Here is a 26631-nt window from a genome sequence, read left to right as displayed (position 1 = left end):
AGTCATGCGATATACGTTCGTAAGACATAGCAGTCCCTCATAAGAATCGACTTGAAAGGGATTATTTCCTTGGATCGGGTCTTCGTCCACGACGAGTATGTACGAAAGACGTCAAGTGGAAGAGGCGCGGACGGATTGTTTTGCGTGGTTTCTACGCAACGAGTGTCAATCGTCGATAACGAACGGACAGTGTGGTCGTCTTTGAGCACTCGCGTACACAGCCTCGGCAGCGATAACACCTTCCTGTTGACAAAACAAAGACAAGTAAGTACGCAGGCACTGACACATGACAAGGCATCGTGCAGACGCGGTCTGCTGAAACCGGTCTAATCTGGAGTGCTATTGTCTGAATGTGCGCGTGCGTACAAATTGGCGGTATGCCCTTTTTCTTATCTTGCTGGAAAATAATACACGTCGGGCCTTCGGGTTGGTATCTGATGTTTTCCGAATGCCTGAAAGGTTTAACGATACGCACTTCTGATGGTAAGAGGCAAGCGCAACCTATGAGTCTCGTATGCTGGAAGTTGTATTGGAAAGGGTGGGGGAAAGCAGCGAAAGGAAAGCAGCATCGGAATATGCGCATACGTTACCAATTTATTCAGCCATCGTCTAATCGCCGTACTGTGTAGCTCTGTATAGATAAGGCTGGTGAAGAAATCTCAGAACAGGGGTTCAAATCGGGGAAGTGTGTGGTGATAAGGAAGGCCGGTGCATGTGGCAGCTGGAAGTTTCGCCACTCGAAAGTCGAAAAGTCAAGAGCGGGCCTTTGCAGACAACAAGGGTTTGACTAGTCGCAGCAATGCTCTCTTCTTTCCTCCAGATGAGCGAGGCTGTCAGCCAAGTGCGGCACAATAGGGTGACGCGTAGGTCACGTAACCAAAACGCTCGTCACCCCGCCCCGACACTCCATTGGCTCTTGGGCTTAATCACGTACCAGACACCAGTGAGCTCGAAGCGGGATAAATTTGGAGCCTTGCGGTGCTTGCAGCAGACGACGGAGGACCCAGGAGCAGACGACTGTGAACAGAGTATTCTTTTTTCTGTGAGACTCTAAACGAGACAGAAGATTCCATAGCCGATTCTTGAGCATGATGGACCACGTCTACCAAACCCGTTCGCTGGGAGTTGGGAGCGAAGGAATTCCGGACCAATACGCGGACGGAAGAGCTGCTAAGGTGTGGGAACTCTACATCGGAGAACGTGAGAAGCGCACAGATCACTACAAAAAGTTCCTCTCTAACAAACTACGAGAGCTCGGGTGTCATCACATTCTCGATGTCGCATGTGGTACAGGGTAGGTGCATATCTGTTTGTAGCTCCTTTATCGCTTGTATTTTCATATTTTCATATCTAGATTTGGTATGATGCGCTTATTGTTCTGCATAGCCGCGCAGCTGAGGAAAATTATCTGCATTTCTGAAAGATTGTTCAGTCTTATATGGACAAAATCACGGACTCAGGCCCGCCGCCTAAGTAATAAACTATTGTACACCAGCAACTAGAAGCTGTGTTATTTCCTATTTCTGTGCTGTTTTATTTACTATTATTCTCCTAACTACACCTTTTTAAATAAGGGTGAAATAGGGGTAAAATGAATATAGGGTGCCATTTATCGTGTCGCTATCCCTCCTTATGTATAATGCCCAAAATTCGTGACCTTCCCATGGTAAATAAATGAAGTGAAATATACTATATGATATAAGCTTACGACCAAGACAGTATAACACTTGCATCATGAAGCATCGCCGCACACAAGTCTCTAACTCGCCTTCACGGGATTGTTATTGTAGAGTTCGCCAACTGTCCTTATGTGACGCTCAGGCACCGAACAATTATGCATAAACGGTGGAAACGGTTTTCGCACTGTTTATGTATTTGGCTACTGAATACGTGATCCGACGGAGTTATTCAGGATGTTGATTTTGGTAAGGTTGCTGCTAAAGGCTTGGAGAAGCATCGAGTTTAAGTATAGATTTATTTACGAAAAGTTCGCACACTGAATTGCATGTGGCTAGCTTTCAATTGAAATGCAAGACAGCTTTTTACAGACAGAGCCTTCAACAAGCCTCCATATTCTTGTGGTAAGGTGGTTTCTGTCCCCCTTTTTTTCCACAGCGATAAGATTTGCTTTGCCGATGTTTGCAGAGAATATATACTTTTACCCAGCAAGTCGCAAAGTTGCTTTCTTAAATAGTTAGCCGTTATTTTAATAGTATTCGCCAATTTTCTTGTGATGTGCTTTACTTGTGGGTGGTGTCTCAGTGAAGCGCAGTTTTGCTCATGAGGTGCTCCTGCTTACACCTAAATTTGCTGTTTTCTATGTCAAACGCATTTACGCGATGATCAAAAAAGTGTTCCAAGGGAGCATCTGTTGGAAATTTTAGCTTGTATGTGTACATGGTCAGTGAAGATGCAGAGGTGTACGGAGGTGGCGTAAAGTGGTTGTGTGTATAAATGGTTAAAGGGGTTTTGAAGCATAAGGACTTCTGAATACAGTGCGGGTCACACAGAATAGTACATGGTGGGATATTATGGTGGGTGCTGATATTATCTGGCATTATTGTTAAAATGTAAATAACACAAACGGGTTTAGGAGACCGGGAAATTAAAGGAACGCCCCGCGTGGTTGTACGGGAGACTGCTCAGTAATGTAATAATGTGCGCGAAAGCAAATAATCGGTTCCTCTGTTTTACAGGAAACAGAGAAACAACTAATATTGGAAAACGTTACACGCATTGTTATCTGCCTGCCTAAGATTGAACGTCACTTTATGAGCATCAGCATTTGCATACAGGGTGTCCCAGCTAACTTTAGCCAGAGTTTAAAAACATCTCCATGCACTCTGAGAAACCGCGACCAAATGCACGTTGCATGACAATTGTATGGATTAAGTCAAGCTATTTTCTTGCATTCTGTTTAATTGTATAATTAGCCAAAATCATTTAACTAAATTCTGAAGCCACGAATCTAGGCAAAAATTGCAATTAGAAAGTTGTATAGTGGTTTGGAAAATTACTGTATAAAGAGTTTCTAACTTTCCATCTGTTAAGCATTAGTTTTTTTTCCCACTTACTGCAGATGCCCGTGAAATTAAAAAAAAGAATTAAACGTTCCGTGTACAAAGGGACATAGCATTTAGCAGGGTGTGCGGCCGCGTAAAAGGTGACAGGGCAGCGACGCAGGGGTTGACTGACGTACGCCAGCAACCGTTATCGCTTGCGCAGCGATAAGGGCTGGTTTCTCGCCTTTGAAGCGGCAGCAGGCACTGCTAAATGGTACGGTTTTTTCTGCGCGGGACGTTTGCGAGCACTGCAATCACGACGTGCAAACGTGCATGTCACGTGATTTTTCTTTTGCATTTCGCGGGAACCCGCAGTAAGCGGAAAAAAGCTAATCCTAAATACATAGAAATGCTAGAAACTGTTTAATCGGACGTTTTTCAAACCGCTGCAGAGATTTCTTATTTCCAATTTTTTACCTAACTTCGCTCCTTCAGAAGTTGGTTAATCAATCTCGACAAATTTTACAAATAAACAGAAGAAAAACGGTGTGACTTCTTGCATACAAAATTCCGCAACATGCATTTGGTCGCTTCGTCTTAGAGTGAATCGACATGTTTTTAAACTCTCGCTAGACTAAGCCGGAAGACCCTGTATATTGCTCTCGACAAGATTGTGAATACTACTAGCCGAGAATACCTGTTCAGTAATATTGAAATCGTATGAATAAACACCACAAATAAGGTCAAGTACAACGTACCACCCGATCTTCACTATGGAAAAGCAAAATAGCAAAAATTTGCATGCGCCCTATCGCGCGCTGCAAGTAAACTAAGAAGCACGCTTTTCCTGCATGCGATAAGAGATCCGTATATTAAACAGCTGTGTTGTAAAAGCGATCACACAAATAAGGTACAAGGGAGGACACAATATAGCTGCTTAACTTTAGAGTAGATGTTTATTGGATGACATCACAGTGAATACACATGTGTTAGTGAATTTGAGATTGAGATTAATGGCATAAAAGCGAATAAGGTCATGCCGCGCGAGCCACTGATATATATATATATATGAGTGTGTGTGTATGTGTGTGTGTGTGTGTGTGTGTGCACGTATATATATCATGCCACTGTGTATGACGCACCGCTTGCGCTTTTCTCTGAATCGCAGCGTTGACTCCGTGCTGCTGCTGGAAGAGGGCTTCAAGGTCACAAGTGTGGACGCCAGCGACCGCATGCTGAAGTATGCGCTCAAGATACGCTGGAACCGCAGGCATGAGAAGGTCTTCAATGATTGGGGTAAGCCTCGGTGGGTGCACGGCGCACGCTTAGTAAACTACGTTCAATCCGGCAGGCACTGCCCGACGCACCCGTCGTGGTTGCTCAGTGGCTGTGGTGTTGGGCTGCTGAGCACGAGGTCGCGGGATCGAATCCCGGCCACGGCGGCCGCATTTCGATGGGGGCGAAATGCGAAAACACCCGTGTGCTTAGATTTAGGTGCACGTTAAAGAACCCCAGGTGGTCAAAATTTCCGGAGTCCTCCACTACGGCGTGCCTCATAATCAGAAAGTGGTTTTGGCACGTAAAACCCCAAATATTATTATATTACTGCCCGACGTTCTCGTGCATTACACGCCGTCGGTTGAACAGCTGACCTAAGATCGATAGAACCGAGGTTCAAGACATCGATCGATGCGCCTAGTTGTGTTTATTTATGTCCATCTATACGATTTAGCGACGCACACGCACACGTAGCTGTCGTATAACAAGCTATAAGAAACGCATACTATATGCGGGTAATAACCGGCTGTTTGTTACCAGCAACTTCAATTTCTCCAGTTTGTTTCTTCCTCAGGTAATTTGTAACGATTAGGTGACATTTCAATAAGAATAGTTACGCCGACATCTGAGCACTATGTTTTTAGAACACATTCGAAAACGTCGATTTCCATTGCGTGCTGCGCGCTTTCTCTTGCATTGTTCTCGCCGCGTTTCAAACAAAGTCCGCGAAATACGAAAATAAGGCGACCCGGGTAGCCGCTTGCGCATCTCAACACATGAGGCTCGGTGGTCGTGCGAAAGCACATGCCTTTTGCGTTCCCGCCTTTGCATCGACTGTCAAATTCGGACCACGCACCACGAGAACGGGCAAGAGGGCCACAGTATAAGCTATTGACTTTAAAACTACTGTGCGTGTCTTGAATATATTTACATATATTATCGCCAAAATGGTAGAAACATTTGAGAAGAAGAACGTGCGTGAAATATCAATTCTGAACTTCAAGAAACATGTGCAATTTTTTTGCCAACTATATATTGTGACGTTCGAAAAAGCCTGGCTGGTTTGTCGTGGAATGACTCCGTACCTACTTCTATTTGCGGCATCATTGGATAAAGAATATCCAAAAGTATGATAGCGTTTGGGATCAGGCACAAGGCTGGTGTGAATGTGCATTCGTCTCAAAATTGCCATCGGCATTCCTTGGATGCTTCCCACGAAGTGACCACTACACCAGTACCCCTCCGAACGACGATGAATGCGAACAAACTTTGACCGAGTAAGTTCACTGCTGCTGTGAGGCTGGCTAATGTGAAAGACTGGGCTGGTTAGTATGGTATTTTGTGCATTGTCTCAGTTAAAATGGATAATATAAGTGATAGATAGATATTATGGATAGATATTATAGATAGATATTATAGATAGATATTATAGATAGATAGATATTATAGATAGATAGATAGATAGATAGATAGATAGATAGATAGATAGATAGATAGATAGATAGATAGATAGATAGATAGATAGATAGATAGATAGATAGATAGATAGATAGATAGATAGATAGATAGATAGATAGATAGATAGATAGATAGATAGATAGATAGATAGATAGATAGATAGATAGATAGATAGATAGATAGATAGATAGATAGATAGATAGATAGATAGATAGATAGATAGATAGATAGATAGATAGATAGATAGATAGATAGATAGATAGATAGATAGATAGATAGATAGATAGGAGTGGTCTACGGCAGGTATGCAATGCTGGTAGCGACTTCTCGTGACGCAGAGTTTCACGAGCGGCCACGCAAAAGCTCATACTGCAGTCCCACCCATCCTGTGATAGGCAAGTGCTACTGTAAAGGGTTGGCAGCGACTTACTCACTTCCTTGCAATTCTTTTTCATGATATTTTTTCGACGGGAGTGACCACGCCACAATACAATGATTGGCGTGTATTTCATGGATAATTCGATCCAATATACCCAAGACAATGCCATTAAATAGCAGCCAAACCAGTGTTTCACTTTAGTCAGCCTCACAGCTGCGATAAACCGACTCAATAGAAATTTGTCCCACTTAAAAAGAAAGAAAAAATTTACTGATCGGTAGTCACAGGCAGTTTTATCTCAGGACCTTCACTGCGCTAGCGTAGGTAAGGTTAACCAGAAAAAAAATTACAAATTTCAAAATATGAAACGGCAAGCTTGCTAATCCGTAGACTCACACCAAAGTCATGCGAATCGCCGCTCTGTAATATGTTATAATGGCATATGCGTATATAAAATGCTCCGAGTAAACAAAATAAGGTTATTAGATTATATTTGCGTTTTCTTATCCATTGGAATTCTTTCCTTTTTTCATAATACATGACAAACGCGATGCTCGAAATTAGCTTCCTTTGTTTTGGCGCATATGCTTTTGTTGGGGAGTTACGGAGTTGTCTACACAACGGTTGTGTATACATCAAAATACTACTGGCCGCGTCATTTCGCTGTTCCGCACTAGTATTTTGTGTCACCAATTCTCGATTAATGCATTCGAGAAAGAACAGAGGCCTGTGCGGGCGTATTTGCGATGTGTAACGACGAACTGCAATTTGGACTAGCTGGCGAACAGATTTGTCGTGGTGTCTCTTGTGGGTTCTGTTTGGCACCCATTACACCACATGATGGAATGCCCACGGGAAGGTTGTATATATATATATATATATATATATATATATATATATATATATATATGCGATAGTTGTGGGATCCTTCCCCACCTGTTGCTAGCTGTTTTTTATCCACTTCCATTTCCATTAACTTATGCATTTATTAAGCCCAAGCAATCCCCCTAGGTAGCCCTGGGCGTAAGTGTAAGTTGGCTACTTATGATATGACTACTAAAAATCAGGCCCCTCAGCTAACCCTCATTTCTTCTTGTATATATATATATATATATATATATATATATATATAGTCATATAATGAGAAGCCAGCAAACACTGACACCAAGTACAACATAGCGGAAATTGCATGTGCTTAATAAATGAAATAAAGTAATGATAAATTAATGGAAATTAAAGTGGATGAAAAAACAACTTGCCGCAGGTAGGAACCGAACCCACAACCTTCGCATGTCGCGTGAGATGCTCTACCAATTGAGCTACCGCGGCGGCGTTTCCCCATCCACTTTCTTGGGTATTTATGTGTACTAGTAGAACCCTGGGAGTGTTAGCCAGCGCCCCCACTCACAGACCTTGGCGGCGGACGTGGAACGTCTTTTTTGCCGCAGGCGTCACGAGAACGTGATCTTTTCGGGTGAAGGCAACTGTTCAATAAACCCGCATATGCTACCTGAAGGCATCAATGTTGCCGGATTCGAGACCCTCGTTAAGTAATAAACGAGAAGAAAGAGGGTTAACCGAGGGACCCGATATTTATTAGTCATATAATGAGAAGCCAACAAACACTGACACCAAGTACAACATAGTGGAAATTGCATGTGCTTAATAAATGAAATAAAGTAATGATAAATTAATGGAAATTAAAGTGGCGACATGCGAAGGTTGTGGGTTCGGTTCCCACCTGCGGCAAGTTGTTTTTTCATCCACCTTAATTTCCATTAATTTATCATTACTTTATTTCATTTATTAAGCACATGCAATTTCCACTATGTTGTACTTGGTGTCCGTGTTTGTTGGCTTCTCATTATATGACCAATAAATATCGGGTCCCTCGGTTAACCCTCTTTCTTCTCGTTTATATATATATATATATATATATATATATATATATATATATATATATATATATATATATATATATATATATATATATATATATAGATACAAACATTATCATATTATTATTATTGTATTATAGATCCATTAAAGTGATTTTAGTAAAGAACGTGTAGCGATTGCACGCGTGTTCGCGCACCGCTGCAGTGATCGAGGAGTCCAACTGGCTGACGCTTCCCGACGACCTGGTGAAGCCGTCGACGGGCGGCTTCGACGCGGTCATCTGCCTCGGCAACTCGTTCAGCCACCTGCCGGACTCGCGCGACGCTCCCGGAAGCACCCACCGGCGCGCCATCGACAACTTCCGCGAGATGCTCAAGCCCGGCGGCTACTTGGTCATCGACCACCGCAACTACGACCACATCCTCGACCACGGCACTACGCCCACGCACAGCATCTACTACAACGTGAGCATCGGTGCATTCGCTGTCGAGTACGGAGTAAAGAGCCTACCGCCCGATCCTTGCGGCAAATGGTCACTGGCACAATTTTTTGTACTATTCACTTTTCTTGCGTTATATGAAGGTTCTAGACCTCGAAACCCTAAGAAGACATGGTGAGACACATCAGGGCGCGGTTAATAATCAGATGTAATCGCTTATCTACAGCCAGTCTCGTTTCCCGAGTGGATACTGTGTAGTGACGTCACTTCAGGTATGTGATCAAGTGTGAACAGGTGATGGCGACGTTTCTGCACTCGATCCGGGACGCTCGGTCGTGCGCTATGCTTCGATCCTCACGAGTACCGGAAGACGAGGAGACCAGGCCTTGCATGTTGTCCTTTTTAAATACTCTATTGAATGACCCTCGACCCAATAATTACGTTATGTAGCCCCCGCTTAAGGAGCATCACAAATAATTAATCGCGTCGCCCTTTAATACAAAAGGATTGCTAGGTGAGATAGTTGGTAATGCATTGTCAGAACAACCTTAGAGCGCTATTCAAACAGTACATAAGATGTACAACGAACCCATGCGCTACCTTAAAATTAGTTTAGTTTGTGCAAGACGCGATTTACGGTCGCTTCATATTTACACGTGTACTTATCCTTTTTTCGGGGGACTGCGTTTTACACACTCACAATTTGAAGTTATCGCTCAGCGCAAGGCGCCCCTGCATGATTTGGAACTTACTCGAATAATATTCTTCATTCAATGTGTTGTCTATGTTCTAGCCGAACCTCATGTAATGAAATTGCATACGTGACGCGAGTAGTATTGTACTTTCTGGGAGGTATGCGAGCACCACCGCTTACTGTGGAACCTTCCACGAGGCATGCGTGAAAAGCGACGCGCTTGACCCGCAGAATCAAACTTCGACGATCGCCGCCTGTACTCGCCGCCATGGTTGTGCTCGAGTGTTAGTTGTTTTGTGGACACAAGTTCGCCAAGTGAAGAGTTAGTTGCGTAACTCGCAGTTATTCAGTGCCACCGTCGTTCTCCTCAGCGTCACTACGAAGTATTAATCTCGTGCCCTTTGCGGGATGAGTGCGAAAGAAGTCATGGCACATCTGTTAACACTAGTAAAACGGCACAGGCCCTACGCTTGCAGTGCGTGTGCCTAAGTGTGCATAAGTGGTAAGCTCAAATGCTGTCAGTCTCTGTTCTGATCACTCACCGCCAGTCATCAAAAGGGTGTAAAAAGTGGTGCGAACGTGTACTTAACTCTCCCTTGTTATTTTGCCCTCACTCTAAAGAAAGATGTCTAAACCCGTTCGAGCGCATCTTTGTCCCATGATAATATTCAGCATCAGCTTCGCTTGCGTTTCCTTCCTTGGAAACTCTCCACTCGCTGAGTTGCTGTCAAGAATGCTATGCCCCGCTTATAATACGCATGTCGTTCGTGACCTGGAAGTACCGGGTGCTAAGTTTTACAGAAAGGAAAGGCAGGCGAGACAGATTAAACGTTTTTTTTTTTTAAAACGCTGGCACTCTAAGACCATTCGAACAATGTGACTCTGAATGGTTAAAATGCGTTCTCACTGCAGAGTGACCACATCAAGGACATCCAGACCTCGGTTCTGTACGTGGACAGAAAACCCTCTATGGTCATCTTGGATTACGTCATGGATGTATCCTCGTTGAAGAGCAAGTTCGACTGCACCGACAGCGAGTACAGCAAGAAAGGGCGGCTGTCTGGAGAGCCGATAAAGTAAGTACAGATAACATAGGCACATTCATATGTGCCTATGTTATCGTGAAAGCTGTGCTACGAGTGTGTGTCATTTGAACTACTGCAATCAGAGGCCTTCTATGGTACGTTCTCAAAACAGCATTGTGGAAACACTAATACGCTCCGAGGACAAGTGGAGAACAGAAAAAAAAGTAGGGGGGTGGTAGAGGTAGACAATTGTTGCACCGCACTACGCAAGACTAGAATTATCCGCCCGCCCCAAAATGCTGACAACAGAGAGTTTTACCTCATCCGGTACTCGGGTAGACGCAGGCGGACTGGGCGTTGGGGTGGAGGAGCAAACGTGAGTGGTCTGCATGGTGCAGCCACAGAAAGAGCTAACGTTATAATAACCAGGATTTTTTTTTTACTTAGCTGTTGGTGTAAACTTCGGCCAGCAAGACGATTACGCCACTGCCGAAAGCGTACACCAGAAGGGAAGTAGAGTACACTTCCTTACGCCAATATTAGCTGTTTTTGTCGGTTTAGGCTCTGCGCAACTAGGTGGCTGCACCAAGCAGATCGCTCACGTTTACGCCTCCGCCCCTCCACCCCAACGCTCAGTCCGCCTGCGTTAAGCCGAATACCGGACAAAATAACACTCTTCACCTTACCGACATCCTAGCTCTTTCAGCTCTTCTAGGCTGCGCACTGGATGTTCTTTAAATATATATATATATATATATATATATATATATATATATATATTGTTCTGTTGCCCCACATTTATTTTATGTGCCTATGGTAACGTTAAATCGCGTGAGAGAGCAATTTATTTCGAACTAGCGCGTGTTGAAAAGAGGCGTTTCTGTCGTGCTCATGACTGGAGTGGTGCCCGTGCATGGACTCAACTATGCCCGCTTGACATGGCGGGGACAGACTTCATATCTGCAAGTCTATCTTGCAGATTAAGCTGTGTTGCGGCATGGTTGCAACACAGCTACAATAATACCGTAAATCAAGACAGGTGCACACATTCACATTTGCACTGAGCGGTATGTTGCCGAGTAAATAAAGTGATACTGAGCATCATGTCAGGGCAAGTGCTTGAATTCGCGACAATCTGCAGCTTCATTCCTATAACCCACAGTCTGTTGAAAAAAGTTGCTGTGCAAGAAAAAGCTCAAGCACGTCATGCAGAAATATGGTTCTACGTAAAAAAAATATTAAAAGCTCGTTACAGCAAAGGCAAACATTTCCTGAAGTTTTCCATCAAGATGGGTGCAACGCAAATCGCCTTCCATGTGCCCTTTCAAAGGCATATCCATTACTCGCTGAATAGAGTCGCGTGAATAATGCCGATAGCATTTTTTTTTCTGAGTGTTGCATCCTTTGCAGTTGATCAAGTGTGAAGCTTCTTTCATTCTTGCAGATTGTGCTATACTTGGCTTTGCAAACAATTTCACTCGTTTCAGCAACTTCCGGCTGTCGTACTACCCGCACAGGCTGTCAGACTTTACCAAACTCCTCGAAGATTCCTTCGGCAAAGAGGCCCAGCATGAGATCTATGGGGACTTCAAACCACTGAGCACAGATTATGTACCAGCCTTTTACATCCACATAATTCAGAAAGTCTGATTTGGGGCTAAGGAATGCCTAAGATTCACTGACTACACTTAATCAGTGGAGTGTGCATGCATCCTTAATTGCTATTATATAGCAAATCCTAATATCTTTTTTTAATATCTACGCATAAATGTCAATAAAATTGAGCCAATGCAGTGTCGTTTATTATTTCTTTGGCAGTAAAAGCACAACATTTAAAAGCTTGTAATGCGCCAACCAGGATCGCAGATCTAAAACCTTCCAATGTTACTACACAGAGTGAAGTATTTTGGAGATACGTACACCGTTGCATATGTGAATCCACGTGTCAAACACGTACAATTGGTAGGAAAAGTTTGTAAACCACAGGATATAAGAAAAAAAAACATGCATTTCAGCAGCCTGTACACGAAGCCAGGTCTTTGGATTTGCAACTTCGACTTGGATATGCAAACAGATCGCGGTACGGTTTTGCTGACTGCAGTCACAGGCTGCAGAGAATAGGTTGCGCAAACACTTACAGATTAAAGTAACACACAGTGAGCAAAAATAATACAGTGTTGTGTGCATGGACAGTTTGCGAAAGGCTTATCGCTGTGCTTGGGCTGGTGATAATTCATATGTAGGAGATTATAAAGAGTGCTTTATCTCTGCACAAGTGCAGAGAGCATTTTGGAGGCACTGTTCAAGCAACTATATGATCACTTATGCTTTAGTGTCATTTGCGTCTAAACAGCACCTAATTGCTAAAACGGTAATGGGAACATTCTGAAACACACTACCAAATGGTGCGAGGCATCCAGTTGATGCTTGCTGAATGAAAAAAAAAACTGAAATTATGGCTACGCTAAACGCATATTTTTGTGAGTACTGAGACACCACCATTGTATTTTTGACTTTCATGATACCTCTGGCCTCTCGCTGTTTTAAAAGGCCATAAAAGAAAATATGGCCTCACGATTTGGAAGTTTCGATCTCACCGCCACCCACTCTACAAAAAGCAGAAAAATCTAACCATGGATTATGCATAACATAGACAGCCTGGAGTAGCACCAACTCCTATGTGCTCTGACGTGTTGGAAAACAGACGATAAGAAATAAACACAGTAGTTCGGCTAGAGTTCCAAGAAACCCGTGGACAACGAGACGCGCATTAGTGGAGGACTTCAGTTTATTTCTGACGATCTGGAGTTTCTTAACATGCGCTCAAAACCCGGTACACGGGATTGACCTTGCATTCTATCCAAACTCCTAACAATTCCTAACAATCTTTAGCAGGGAGTCAAACCTGCCAACTTGTGCTGACTGGCAGAACGCCATCGGCAGTGCAGCAGGTCGGAATAAAGTAAGAAATATGTAGCAGGTAAATAAAAATGTTCCTAAGGGTACTAGTTGGAACCTCCTATTATGTACCGCAGGTGGTGTCAGCTTTATCTAATTTCATCTCTGTCTAGCATTTGGTGACATCGAACTTTCTTTGGCTGTATTTCAATCTAGGCTGGTGAAGTTTTTCACATTTGACATTCATCTGACAGCGCATTTTGAAAGTACTTATGGTGAAGCTTAGTTGCACCACTACTCTGCACATTTATGCATCTAATGGTCAGACAGCTACAAAACTGGACCGAGTACCTGCAAGCAACACCCTACTTTATTATCACTGACGAACTGAACTCCGAGCCCTTTGAGTTGACTTTTTGTCCAGAAGGCAAGCTTGCAATTTAGGAATAGCCCAGAGTCATGAGACGTTCTTAGAAGCTGGTATTTGGGCGCTTGTAGAGCATACTGCAACTCACAGGAGACCATACATCGACGTAGTGAAACAGACAGAGGTTACTATGACAGAAAAGACACACGTACATCTCTGGTTCATAGCACTATTTTTTATTATTAGACCAGCAGCGTTGATACATTCTGTTGTCCGACGGTGAGAAAAATACCTGCGACCGTAAAAACTCATATATGCCCAAAGACACTGCTAACCAGGAGGAATCAATTATAACAACGAGCTTGCCACTGGAGGATCGTGTCACCGACAGGTCTAAGGTAGGCCACAACTGCAAAACACGTAAATTCACCCCATACGCACTCTGTCAAATATAATTAAGAAGAAAACTTGTTCATTGAGTGGGAGCGGGACCTTAGAATCACTGCTCTTACTTTCGAACAGCGTCGTGCGTCAACCTCCTGTCACCTTTATCGGCAGCGCTCCTCCGGTCGTCATGTTGGTCCGGTGACGTCACCATCGCGCGGTCATCAGAGGACATCGACGACGTGCCGCAACTGCCCACCGGACGGGTGTCTTCCTCGGGCATTCTACCAGAATTGCTCTTCGTGTCCTCTCTGCTCCAACTAACTAGGGCGCTCAGGATCATCTTCTTGAGGAAGTTCTTTTTGGTCGGTCGGATGAATGGATGCGAGGCTTTTGTCAACCGTAGGCACCGTGGTCTTGCGCCCGCTCGGTGCCGCATTTTGTTTCCCGGAGTAGCTCCTCCCTGCCGAGACGTGTAAGCTCTTTGTTGGTGAGTGACATCTAGGAAAAGTAGCGTGCGGCTAGCAGCAGCAGCAGCAGTTTAGCAGGTGGCGACAATAAACAGGTGCGATTTGAAAAGCGGCACATCGACTTTCAGCGAACGCCAGAGCGGCCCGAAAATCGTGAGCGGTACTCTTCCTAGTAGCAATCTCCAAGCTTGCGCGAGATCGCTTGAATAACCAGCAGCTCACGCACTGTAATCCTACCGCATGTTCGACGAGTAAACCCACATAACATCAAACTCGCATCGATTCACCCAAACCAGACTACCTCGAAGTGGCCATATCGACTACGACCTCGTCGTTCACGTAGGGCGCCAGGTAGCCCAAGTTTGGAATCAGTTTGGTTTCGAACATAAAGACTCCAGTTTCGCAAGCATTATCGAATGTTTCACGCGTAGGTGGCCTCAGTAGGTGGCCCAGTTGGTCAAAAATACACAACGCAGCAAAGTACGCCCAGTGCGTCAGTGCGGTGTTAGCTACAAAGCGTGAGTGCATCGCAAGGCGGTCGCTCATTGGAGGTTACACAGAACACTATAGTACCTGTTACAGACAAGCTATCGCATTGAGTAAAAAAACTATTTTTCTTCTTTCGTGGGTGGAGACAGCGGAAACATAAAGGAAATGGATGGGAAAACGAAAACCCACCTCCACTTCACCCTGTGAAAGTGGACCTACAGGGAAGCTGGCGCGGACGTTAGACAAGTATGAAGACGTGGCACAAGCACCACAGCCACTAGCGACGTGCAGTGTCAGCGATTGAAACGCGAGACTCAGAAAGCATGGCGGCCGGCAGTTTTCTGCGCCACCGTTGGACGATGAGGACATTGAGGTGGTGCACTTTTTTGTCGCAAGAAAACGAGAGTGATTTTGATGCATCGTGATGCAATTGGGCCACCCTCAAGGATGACCCAGCGCTCACCGGTGGTGCAATTCTCAATGGCCGCCATACTATGCAAGTGCACGCACGCGCGTGTGGGGAAAGGCAGCATATGTCCTCATTATTTTAGGCAGTCCTCCAAGGGCAAGTGCTTTATTGAACTAAATTAATGTTTAAAAATAAACTGCGTCAGAAAATGCATAAAGTGCTGCTTGTTATCAAGCTGCAGGCATTATAGCCCGGGATTGTTATTAGAATACACGCGAAAACATGAATCTATTACGCGAAAACTGAAGCACAAGCCCCTTTTTCTGCTGCCAGGTTTTGGGAAAGCATGCCATGAAAAAACACCACGAACTAGAGGCTAACAACTTGGCTCTAAAAGTACTGCAGTTCCTGCGTCACAAAAACTTTGACGAACTTGCCCATCAGCTTTTGTTGCGGTTTCCAATACACCTTTTGGCACAAATACCACGAGTAAAATTGCATCTTTTTCTCCTGCCTTGTTGCTCTTTAGGAGCGCATTGTGTGTGCATCACACGTGCTCACCACTAACAGAATTTGGATAGGGTGTTCTTTAGCTTCCCGAAAAAATAGAAAACGCTGTGGCAGGTGCCACATTTATAACCCTTATAAATCACTTCAGGATGTGGCCACGTACTGAATACGCCTAATTGAATAAGTAACTAAGCTAATAAGCTTACGCACATATTTCAATCTAGCAATTGTTGCTAGTAACCATGCAAAGCATATCGACTTAGAACAAATTTTGAGGATGGGAACAGTTTCGACATAAGCCCCATGAAACTCTTCGTAAAAAGTTACAGAGAGGTCTTATTTCGTGAACGAGGGTTACGTGTGAGCGTATGGGTGCAATTAATTTCCTTTTCGTGCATAGCGCGTAGAATGTATTAAAAATCCTTTCATTGTGTATAAGTGCGGAGTTTGTTTGAAAGCCTATTATGTATTTTTTATGTTTTGCGTCCGTTATTGATTTTTATAAATTGCGAAGTGCAATTAGCAAAAGACTGTAAAGCGCTCTAAATAATTGCAGTCTAATTTTTCGAGCAATTTGGCAATGTATTCATAAGACTATTCATTTTCCGCCTCTCTTTCATATGTGGGGTCTCCTCGGCATAACAAGCCCACGCGTTTTGCTAGACTTGTTCAGCTCTTGCCCGGTACTTCACTGTAAAATAATTTACACCCTAAAAAGTGAAAAATGGCGTAAATGTGTCTATAACTCACACCCTTAGGGTATCCGTTATGAAGATAACACGCTAAGGGTGTGAGTTAGAGACACATTTACACCCTTTTTCACTTTTTAGGGTGTAAATTATTTCACAGTGTTGGCGACGACGTCGGGGTCGGTCGACCCGCGCTCGGTCTGCCACCGCTTGCATCGCTGCTCTGTCGTTCTTGCTCGGCGCTCAGAATCTCGATCATGAGACGAAGCTGGTACGTTCATAGCGCAGAGTAGACCCGCAGTAAATGCCAGAGGAGGTCAATCAGGTCAACCCAGCGTGCCTCCGCCCACCCTCCTCCTCCGTGACGCTTCGCCTCGTTCCTACTTCCCCGCTTCGCTCAACAGCACGTAGATCTTCTAGGTGGTGTTGCTTCGCCGCGTGCTCAGCGCGCTCCTTCGTAGTTTCCCCGGCTACCGATCCTCCTCTCCACCTCCAGGCGCCTTCCTGCTGCGGCGCTCGCTTCCCTCATGGCAACACACACAATCTCGGCAATTTCAAATACATGGACTTGTGCGTGAAAAAATATACTGGGGCAGCTCCGCACTTATGTGCTCTTAATACGAAATTCTTAATCGCCAATTGAACGCCGCTCAGCGGTCCTCCGATTTATGAGCTTCTCGTGGGCAAGCGAGCGCGTTGAAACGCTTAGCGCGGTTTGAGTTGGCCTTACCGAAGCGCACTTACAACGCAGGCGAGAGCTTGCTCGGATAAGTAACGCGCAGGTAACACAGACTTCCGAGAGCGAGAGCGAGAGTGACGCGGCGTCGCGATGAAGCACTCTCCCCTTACGCAACACCTGGCGCGCTAATGCGGGAGACACATGGTGCGATTTTGGGTGCGATCGGTCGTACGACCATTCGCACCGGCAGCCGCACTCAACAGGTTCTCAACCAAATCCCCCGCACGCGGCGCCGAATCGCACGCCGCGCATGCGACCAACTTGCTGAATATTCTCGTGCGACCGCCGCATCGGTCGGGCGACCGCAGCCAATGACAGCGCAGGTAGCGCGAACGTCACGGCCACGTCATAGACCCGACGGGGCGGAGCCGGCGAGCGAGCGCCTCGCCGCTCCGATCATGTCTGTTTTTTTTTCTCCCTGGTCGAAACGAGGGCCTCTTTCGCCGCTGACGGCGGCACATAAATAAGCAGCAATTTGTTTCTGACACGAAGTAACTTATCGAATTAAGTGGCCTCGAAAGAGTGCATGTTATAAAACGTTGTGCGATATAGTAAATCGTTGGCGTGATTTCTAATCGGACGCGGTCAGCGCAGACGCGCCAGCAATCGTCTATACGAAGCGGCTCGCCTGACTGGCGTGTTTACTCATCGCTACTAACGGCACCGAGAAAACTAACCGTATTTTCACTTAGGAAAAACATAAATGTTCAGGCATTGATTGTGCTGATGAATTTAGGCGCTTAATTACGAGCTGCGGACGCATCGGCATGGGCCCTCGGCCTCGGATAGACGGCCGGCGAGCTAGGCCTACACGGTCTCCCAGCGATCGCAAGCTCGCCTGGCATGCTCGTTCGCTTCTATCGGCGCCAATGAAATCAAATGTGCTGCAATATAAGCGTAGGATAACTGTGTACACGTTGTGCCGAGTAACATAGACGCTTCGTTTTACGAGCTGCAAGCGATCGGCGATCGTGTCACAAGCGCCACCGGTGTCGGATTCGATGGCCGAGCGAGCTGTGCCTGCCGGCTCCATATAGCCGTCGGCGGCTGTCAAAGGAGCCGTTACTGATAACGCGGCCTTGTGGAAACACGTCTACAGTGCTTCCATAGGAGTGTTTATATTGTCATCGTTTGTTCCAAACAAGAGAGCTGTGCAAATACGTTTGCTTTCACTTTCTGTTCGAAGTTATGCAGCATTCCGAACTTCCACGCAGGGGCGCCGGTTCTGGGCGGAGCTAGCCGCCGCTCGGTCATTCGTACCATGTGTCCCGAATCGCCGCATGCGGCAAGTCGCACACGACGCGCCGTACGACTGATCGCACGGAAAATCGCGCCATGTGTCTCCCGCATAAGGCTGCAACAGAGTGTCCCTTTCGCTCGCTCTGCTTTATCGAAGCGCGCTTGTACCGTGGAGTCACAGCCGATGGGAACTACGTCGAGGCACGCTCTGACGTGGCGTCGTGGCCAATAGGAATTTAGGTTCTGCAGCAGACCCAGGACGCCGGAGTTCTTGCTAAATGACCCGTTTGGCGCTTTCGCATCGAATGTATCTCCGAAATGTTCCGTTCAGATGACAATAACGATGTTTGAAGGTGATGTAATAGAGGTGTCTGGGCTTCTCTTTTCTTTTACTGAGCTTGATGATGAAACTTGATGTTAACACATCAAAAACGACGCCTGAGGAGCCGGAGAGATTAAAATAAATTGTACTTGTGAAACATCTGCCGACTGTTTCTCCGTTTAACGTCGTGTGCTGCACTTTTGTGAGCTATTCTCCAACACATCTTTTGCGCCAACACATAAGTGGACACGCAAAGCACCTTCTCAAGGCGGCAGCTCTCTTGGTCGTATCTGTAGATAGCAGCAGTGGAAGGTACAGTGCTTAGTTTCGCTCTTTTTTGAGTGCCAAACTCAACAACACTTCATCTTCATGGCATTTTCGGCAACGATCAAAAATGTTTCTCATGCACAGAAACGCAATGAAATATTTGAGAAACCAAGTTATACTGTTGCAAAGACTGAATAAAATAAACGGAGCTACAGTTTTTTGGCCAAACATACCATATACGGATGCATACTGAAAAACTAAATGTTCTGCATACAGCTGCTGCAAACGTAGTCTTCCTTTCCGACAAAATATAAATATTTGCAGATTCATACACCTTATTTTCTGCGAGCGCTGTATAGTATATAAAAGTCTTTCTTACTACGTGGTGAAAGTTTGTTGCACCGGTACATTACACAACACGAGTTCTATGTCGGTGACGAGTTTACGCCGCACATTTCCTATGCAAAGTCGCTCGAATACAGAAGCACTCAAGCGATAGCCTGCGAATGCATTAGGAGGCGAGAAAATAGGTAAGCGGTTATTCTTGCTGGTGTTCCACAACTTCCATCCGAGGACCGCAAAGGTTGAGCACGACATAAGTTTACGAGCACGCGATAGTATCATCAGGCCGCACTTGTGGGGAGGGGCACTGCTGTACCGCACCGCTTAACGTTGCATTAGCCGGTAGTTGAGAAAGTTGCATGAATTCTTTACTTCGAAGTTCAGGCATTCAAAGTTGGAACGTGAAACACGCTTCTTGCTCGTTATGGACTATTCAGTTGCCAACTGCATAATCTGAGCGTAATGTTGTGCGCATCTGGAAACCTGAAGAGAATCTTCTCTTCTTGTACTGATTTCAGCTTAGCGTGACCGAAACAACTATTCCAAGAGGTGATGTACCTGTTTCATGTCGTTGAGTTTGACAATGTCTTTGATTACTATTTGTCTTACTACTTTGATTACAGTGTCTTACTACTAATATGTACTGGGCATGATTTTATTATCACGCGACTACCCATGGCAACGCGGTAAAACCGATCGGGAAATGTGGCGAGGGTTCTGCCCAACACATGTCCACATTTGCGCTACATGGGATAGTGACCAAGGATATGCAAATGCCCAAGGTCTGCACGAAGCTTGTGCCGAAAGTGTTGACGGAAGATCAGAAAGAACTTCGAGTTTCGCGCTGTCAAGAGTTGTTGGATTTGGTTCAATATGACCAGGACTTTCTTTACTCTGTCGTGACCGGAGACGAATTTCGGATGTTCCACTACGACCCAGAATCGAAAAGGCAGAGCAGCTAGTGGCACACAAAATCCTCCCCCCGACCCATGAAAGGGCTAATGAGCAAGACATGCATCAAAACGATGCTCACTGTCTTCTTTGACGCCCGAGTGATAGTCCACTTTGAGGTTGCACCGGTAGGAGAAACTGTCAATTCAGCCTTTTACCTGGAGGTGCTCAAGAGATTGAAACGCTTGGTCACGCGCGTGAAGGCTGACGTCAAAGACACGCTCAAGCTCCACCATGACAATGCCCCCAGCCACACGTCCTTCATTGTTACCAACTTCCTGGCCCAGAGCAACACCCTGGTGGTCCCCCATCCCCCTTACAGTCCCGACTTGGCTCCGTGCGACTTTTTTTTTTGTTTCCCCGACTGAAGAGAGCGCTAATAGGAACGCATTGGGAGACCATGGAAAACATGCAAAAGCATGTTACAGCGTTTCGGAGAGACATTCCTGTCGAGCACTTTCAGGCGCCTTCAAGACGTGGCAGACATGTCAACGCAAGTGTATTGATGAAGGACGAGAAAATTTCGAAGAATTTGAACCATTTTTACAGGTCTGGTCAATAAATCTATTTTTCTAAGAAAATGCACATTACTTGCATAATGGACCCTTTATACTGATTCATTTGATCTCCAACACTTTCTTTGCGTATCCTTTGCATGGTGAGGCTTATAGCGCGTTAAAAAGACAAGGACGGAAGTGAGACGTGATACATACAGGCGCTCACGATGTCTTACCAACAAGCCCAAATCACTGCTTTACAGCTTTGCATGGTGCGGAAATTAACAGCGCAACATAGACATCCTGCTCAACATAGACAAGGTCGAAGGAAAAGAAGGACACGACACTGCCACTTTGTCCTTGTCTGTTTTGCGATGCTACTTTCCGAAACATGAATCACCACCAACTCGCCGAACTTTCTCTTCTAGTACTTTACATGGAAGTTTTTATGTTCAATCAAATATCTTGACATTTATACCTACGGGAAAACACGATAATTGAATGAGAGAATGATGATATGCAAAATGTTCCGGATGATTCAGCAAATAACTAAATTTTTCGTGACGATATCATTGCTTTGTTGTCTGCTATCGCCGCACAAACGAAACAAGCATTTTTAATACAGCCAGTGTGCCTAACATTCCCCATCGTTCAGGGCTTGAAGTTTAAAACGGATCGGCTAGCATTTTCGACAAAACCGTGACGTAGCGACTAGCAGTTTGCGAAAAAGGTGTATCGTATCCTAAAAAAAAACTTTTATTTTTCATCTTGGTGTGTCGACATTGTCTCTTAGATTACTTCAGTTTATTTTTTTCGTTCATTGCGTGGGGTAGTATTATTAGGAGCATCGAATGACATATAGGTGCGATGTTTAAATGGCAACCTAAATGTTTCTTCTATATAGAATCCCTATTGAAAGGCCGGCAGATATCATTTTGACGGTAGTTGAAATTCACCTGATCTTTCCGAGCAGTTCGACAATAACAGAGTTGTAAGTGCGCGAGTACTGGTGTAATATTAATATTTTCTTTGATTACTGCCCTGTTCTTTTTTTAATGGGGCAGCGGGGCCCCAGGACGTTTAATAAAACTGAAGATTTGCCCCTAGCCCTTGGTGCAAAAGTACCCCTAATTCACTGGCGAGACATGTTCTCGAAGCCAACTGCCCACCTGCTTTACATTTTATCTTAGCGAAAACAAGCGACCAAGGAAATCATTCGCTTTTTAGCAGTTGCCATGATGGAAAGGCGGACGTAACAGAACCATGGTCGCTTGCGTTTTGAGTTGATGGATATCATTGTAGAATGACGAGCTCTTGCTTTCACACGTCTTTGAGTGGTTCTAGAAAGCACTACCGACGTTATTTTCATTGCTGCTAAGCTCACCTGTTCATCTATTGCTCGCATCTGAAATTATTTAGTAATACATACTGCGCAAACGTCAGGTACATTAAGATATTCCAGAAAATAATATTTATTCTTTCTCTTCGCTGCTGTAAATACGAAGAAGAACGTCCAAAGAAAAAAATCCTATCTATACAGAAAGTGCATGGAAGTTGAAAAGCGAAAGGAGAGAACAATATGAAGAGAAAGCAATAGGAGATACCTTAGGGCAAATCTATAGAAACGCAGTGAAACAAAACTATTCATCGCAGCTTCGCTATATGTCGTTTATGTTGGCTTCAAAATCTCCCGCCGCATTATTATACGTGCGTCTTTGAGTTTTGTGTTTGTGTGTGTGTTTGCGCAGTGCACCTCCACTTCTAATGAAAGCTTTAGTCTAAGCAACGAAAAGCACCGAAACGCTCAAAGCATTCCACGCATACAGCAGCACCATAGTCGTGCTAAGTATTCTGGTAAACCTTCCTTTTGCTTCTCGATCCTTCCTTTTGTTCAGTCCGTTGCTCTGTCCTGCCAGCTTTTCGTCATACTCGACGAGTCAGTCACCTTTCTCTTCGGTATGGCGCTATGAGTTATAGCCGGTCTGTGGTTCTGTGATAGGCTCGGTTTTGCCGGGTACACGACATGAAGGATGGCAGCGGCAACAGACCTTCACGCCTTGCCACGGTGCAATTTCGCGCTCCGCCAGACACGGTGATAGAAAGCAATATCGGCGCAAATATGAAAGTCATCATTGAAGGAAGAAGTTGAGTTGAACAATATGTGAAACACCTAGGTGCATAGGCGAGTCATTTTTGACAGCAAATAGATGTATTCTAACAATGGTCAAGTTTGGCCCATGTGACAAGCCGTTATGTTAGGAATTAAAAAAGAACCGTATCTGCCATGGTAAGCAAATTTTAAAACAGGTCTCTTCCTAATATGTGATGTTCTTGTGACAAAAACAATAGATATAGGACGAATGCTACGTTTCTCACCTGTCTACGAAAGATACGCGACAAATTAAATAACCAACTTCTTAAAGAACGTAGACTTTGATACTTCAAAACGCGGTGACACTCTGACATCCCGAAGAAATGTTTTAGAAGCGCGCTCTGCCGATACCACTTAAATATGCGCACTGAGCGGCATGAGCCCGTCACTAACACTGCAAATGCTAAGCCCTAGGAAGGCGAGAGGGGTGCTGGACGGCCATTCGCACAACTGTCAATCATGTACACCAATGCACGCAGCGTCGTCAACAAACATGATTCGTTGTCATCGGCGATAGATTCCTGCTCTGCGCACATTGTTGCTCTAACGGAAACTTGGCTCTTTCCTGACGTACAAGATTGTGAAATCTTTCATGAAGCCTCACATTTTTACATATACCGATGCGACCGCACTACGTCTCGAGGTGGGGGCGTACTACTTGCGATTTTAAATGATATTCCTTCATCGAGCATATCAGTGAGCACATACCTCGAAATCGTCTGGGCATCAGTAATAATTGACCATCGTAAACTCATTTTTGGCGTGTGCTATAGACCCCCTTCTTCCGCTTCCTGTTTTTTAAATGAACTGCATGACGTCCTTAATACGATTTACACTCGGTTTCCCACGTCACCCGTCATACTTTTAGGGGATTTCAACTTCCCTAATATAATATGGAATACGAACCCTCCTACTTTAACTCCGTACTCAACCGAATCACAAGAATTTTTGGATATATGTTCTGCATTTTCGTTAACCCAAACTGTTTCCGAACCAACCAGATTATCCGCTTCTGCACCCCACACACTTGACTTAATTCTAACAACTACCCCTGATCTTCTCTCTGATGTTACTTGCTATCCTGGAATTAGTGACCACCTACTGCTAAACTTTCACATCGAAACAACCGCGCCAAAACGCTCAAAACAACGCAAAACTATTTTTGACTACAACAGAGCAAACTTTGACGCAATCAATACTGAACTCCATGCATTCATAGACATCTTCTTGCATAACTTCGACAATAACTCAGTGCACGCTAATTGGGACGCATTCGAAACTAAAGCGCACGAACTAATAAAAAAATACATTCCAAAGCGAGTCATCACCACCCATTCGCAGGCACCATGGGTATAACGTTCATTTAAAACGGCTATCCAACAAGAAAAAACGTCTTTATCGCGCAGCCAGGCTCTCACCTTCTAATTTACGTTGGGATGCGCACAAGGCTGCATCTGACGCTTATCTTGCAGCCATTAGAGACGCCAGAGAAAACTATTTATCTACTGTGCTTCCGTCGATGCTAGCCTCTAACGTAAAGAAATTTTGGCGCACCATTAACCCTCCACCACACGACACTATCACCTTACATGATTCTTCTGATGAACCCGTACCCAACAATCTTTGTGCGACCCTTCTTAATCAAACATTTGTACAGAATTTTTCCCCTGCTTCTTCAAATGAATTACCCCTGACACAAGCGTTCAACTACGTAGCTATGCCTCCAGTACGAATCGACGTATCTGGTGTCGCTAAGCTTATCTACGGGTTAAACAACTCGTCCTCTCCCGGCTTCGACGGTATTAACACCAAATTTTTGAAAAACACGAGTACCTACTGCTCTATCATATTAACAAAAATATTCCAACAATCCTTGGACACGGGTACGCTCCCCGAAAAATGGAAAATAGGAAAGGTGATTCCAATCTTCAAATCAGGCAATAAAAACTTTCCTTGTAATTATCGCCCCATTTCTCTCACCAGTAACTGTTGTAAAATACTAGAACACGTAATCTACACTAACTTGGTTAACTTTCTGGAATCAAACTCATTTTTTAGCGCGGCTCAACACGGCTTTCGCAAAACATATTCATGTGAAACGCAACTTATGTGCTTTACTCACGCGTTGCACCAAATCTTAGATCGATCATCTCATGCCGTTTGCTTATTCTTAGATTTTTCAAAAGCGTTCGACAAGGTCTCACATAGATTACTGCTTCATAAACTAAATCAACTAAATTTAGACACTGATTTGTTAAAATGGATTGAATTTTTTCTTACACATCGTTCACAGTTTGTTGTCGCGAATCAGTGCAGCTCTGCTTTTAGTCACGTTTCTTCAGGCGTTCCGCAGGGATCGGTTCTTGGACCGCTTTTGTTTCTTATCTATATCAATGACTTGGCGCCTCTCTTAAAATCTAACGTCCTTTTATTTGCTGACGACTGTGTTATCTTTCGCGAAATAAGAACTGTTAATGACACTACCCACTTACAGTCCGATCTAGATGCGGTTGCTACTTGGTCCAAAACGTGGCTCATGGAACTTAACACTAGCAAATGTAAAACAATGCACATTTCCCGCACTAAGACCTCCATATCTCCTTTTTACCTTAACAATGTTCAATTAGAATCAGTCATCTCGTACAAATACCTTGGCATTCACATTACCACTAATTTAACCTGGAACATTCATATTGAACATATAGTTAGCAACGCAAACCGCATGTTAGGTTACCTACGTCGTAACTTTCTTAGAGCGCCATCGTCACTTAAACTATTGCTGTACAAAACACTAATACGTTCCAAGCTGGAATACGCATGCTCGATATGGGATCCAAGTCAGGACAAGCTTGTAACGGCACTAGAACTTGTTCAAAATAACTCCGTTAGGTTTATTTTGTGCAACTATAATAGAACTGCTAGTATTACTGCCATGAAGTCTAATCTTGCTCTCCCATCCCTGTCTGCGCGCCGCCAAATTTCCAGACTAACTCTTTTTCATAAGTTGTACTATCATCCTGTTTTGCGCGACCAATTTATCTCTAGGCCTCATTACCGATCCCATCGCATCGATCACAGCCACAAAGTTGGTATTGACATTTGCAACACTAAGCATTTCTTTCACTCCTTTTTGCCCAGGACTAGTCGCGATTGGAATCACCTTCCTTCTGATGCTGTATCTATCACTGATAACCATCACTTCCGAAATCTTCTAGCCAACAATCTATAAACAAGGTATTTGTAATGTTGTTTTTTCATGTTATTGTGCTAATATTTTACGTAATTTTTCCAATGATATAGCTAACATTGTATAATGAGCGAATATTGTATTTTTCTTGTACGTTTTGCTTGTATATTAACACCACTCCCCTCTGTGATGCCTTTGGCCCTGAGGGTATCATAAATAAAATAAAATAAAAATATAGCAATATCCATATATCCATATAGCATGATGCTGCGCTTAACATTGTGCTTAGTTTCCTTCAGCTATAACCCAAATTATCAATACGCTTCCAATAAACTTACCAGGACGTGAACTACTCTGTTATCTTCTAGGGGCGTGCGTGATTGACTGAATAGAACTTGCAGTTGCTCGTGAGAATCCATACATACCCTACTATACTTGCATATCTAAGCAGGGTGTTAGCAGGGTCGAAAGATAATCGTGCATAAAACCTTCGGCGATGATTGTCAATGAAAGTGAATAGCAAAATGTGTTTACAAAGGTCAGTT

General features: G+C 44.4%; 2 protein-coding genes across 15 annotated transcripts in view; one reads left to right on the top strand and one right to left on the bottom strand.

Annotated features, from left to right (window-relative positions):
* The window catches only part of LOC135920980 (uncharacterized), a 377473-nt gene that overhangs the window by 297487 nt on the left and 53355 nt on the right, over positions 1-26631 (bottom strand). The window contains exons 2-3 of one of the 14 annotated variants that reach the window (XR_010570386.1): positions 13952-14286; positions 13660-13848 (exon numbers count right to left, since the gene is read on the bottom strand). The exons of 11 other annotated variants lie outside the window; for them this stretch is intronic. The gene's annotated coding sequence lies outside the window, so the exon portion shown is untranslated. Of the gene's footprint in view, positions 1-13659; positions 14287-26631 lie in introns of those variants that run through there. 2 more of the 14 variants (XR_010570388.1, XR_010570384.1) reach the window with 2 other exon arrangements.
* On the top strand, positions 800-11967 carry Gnmt (Glycine N-methyltransferase). Its single transcript, XM_065455272.2, has 5 exons — positions 800-1294; positions 4171-4298; positions 8221-8480; positions 10062-10225; positions 11662-11967. Exons 1-5 carry the CDS (start codon positions 1089-1091, stop codon positions 11822-11824), a joined length of 921 nt encoding a protein of 306 aa, XP_065311344.1. The 5' UTR covers positions 800-1088; the 3' UTR covers positions 11825-11967.

The sequence above is a fragment of the Dermacentor albipictus genome, chromosome 7, assembly GCF_038994185.2.
Source record: "Dermacentor albipictus isolate Rhodes 1998 colony chromosome 7, USDA_Dalb.pri_finalv2, whole genome shotgun sequence".
Classification (NCBI taxonomy): Eukaryota; Metazoa; Arthropoda; class Arachnida; order Ixodida; family Ixodidae; genus Dermacentor; species Dermacentor albipictus.
The sequence above is the reverse complement of the archived record's forward strand: the minus strand, read 5'-3'. Positions and strand labels throughout refer to the sequence as shown.

Excerpts from the sequence above, each read along its gene's own strand:
- Gnmt (XM_065455272.2), top strand. The coding sequence starts at position 1,089 with ATGATGGACCACGTCTACCAAACCCGTTCGCTGGGAGTTGGGAGCGAA. Across the intron at positions 4,299-8,220 it reads GAAGGTCTTCAATGATTGGG|TGATCGAGGAGTCCAACTGG; the intron begins GTAAGCCTCGGT and ends GCACCGCTGCAG. Across the intron at positions 8,481-10,061 it reads CGCACAGCATCTACTACAAC|AGTGACCACATCAAGGACAT; the intron begins GTGAGCATCGGT and ends TTCTCACTGCAG.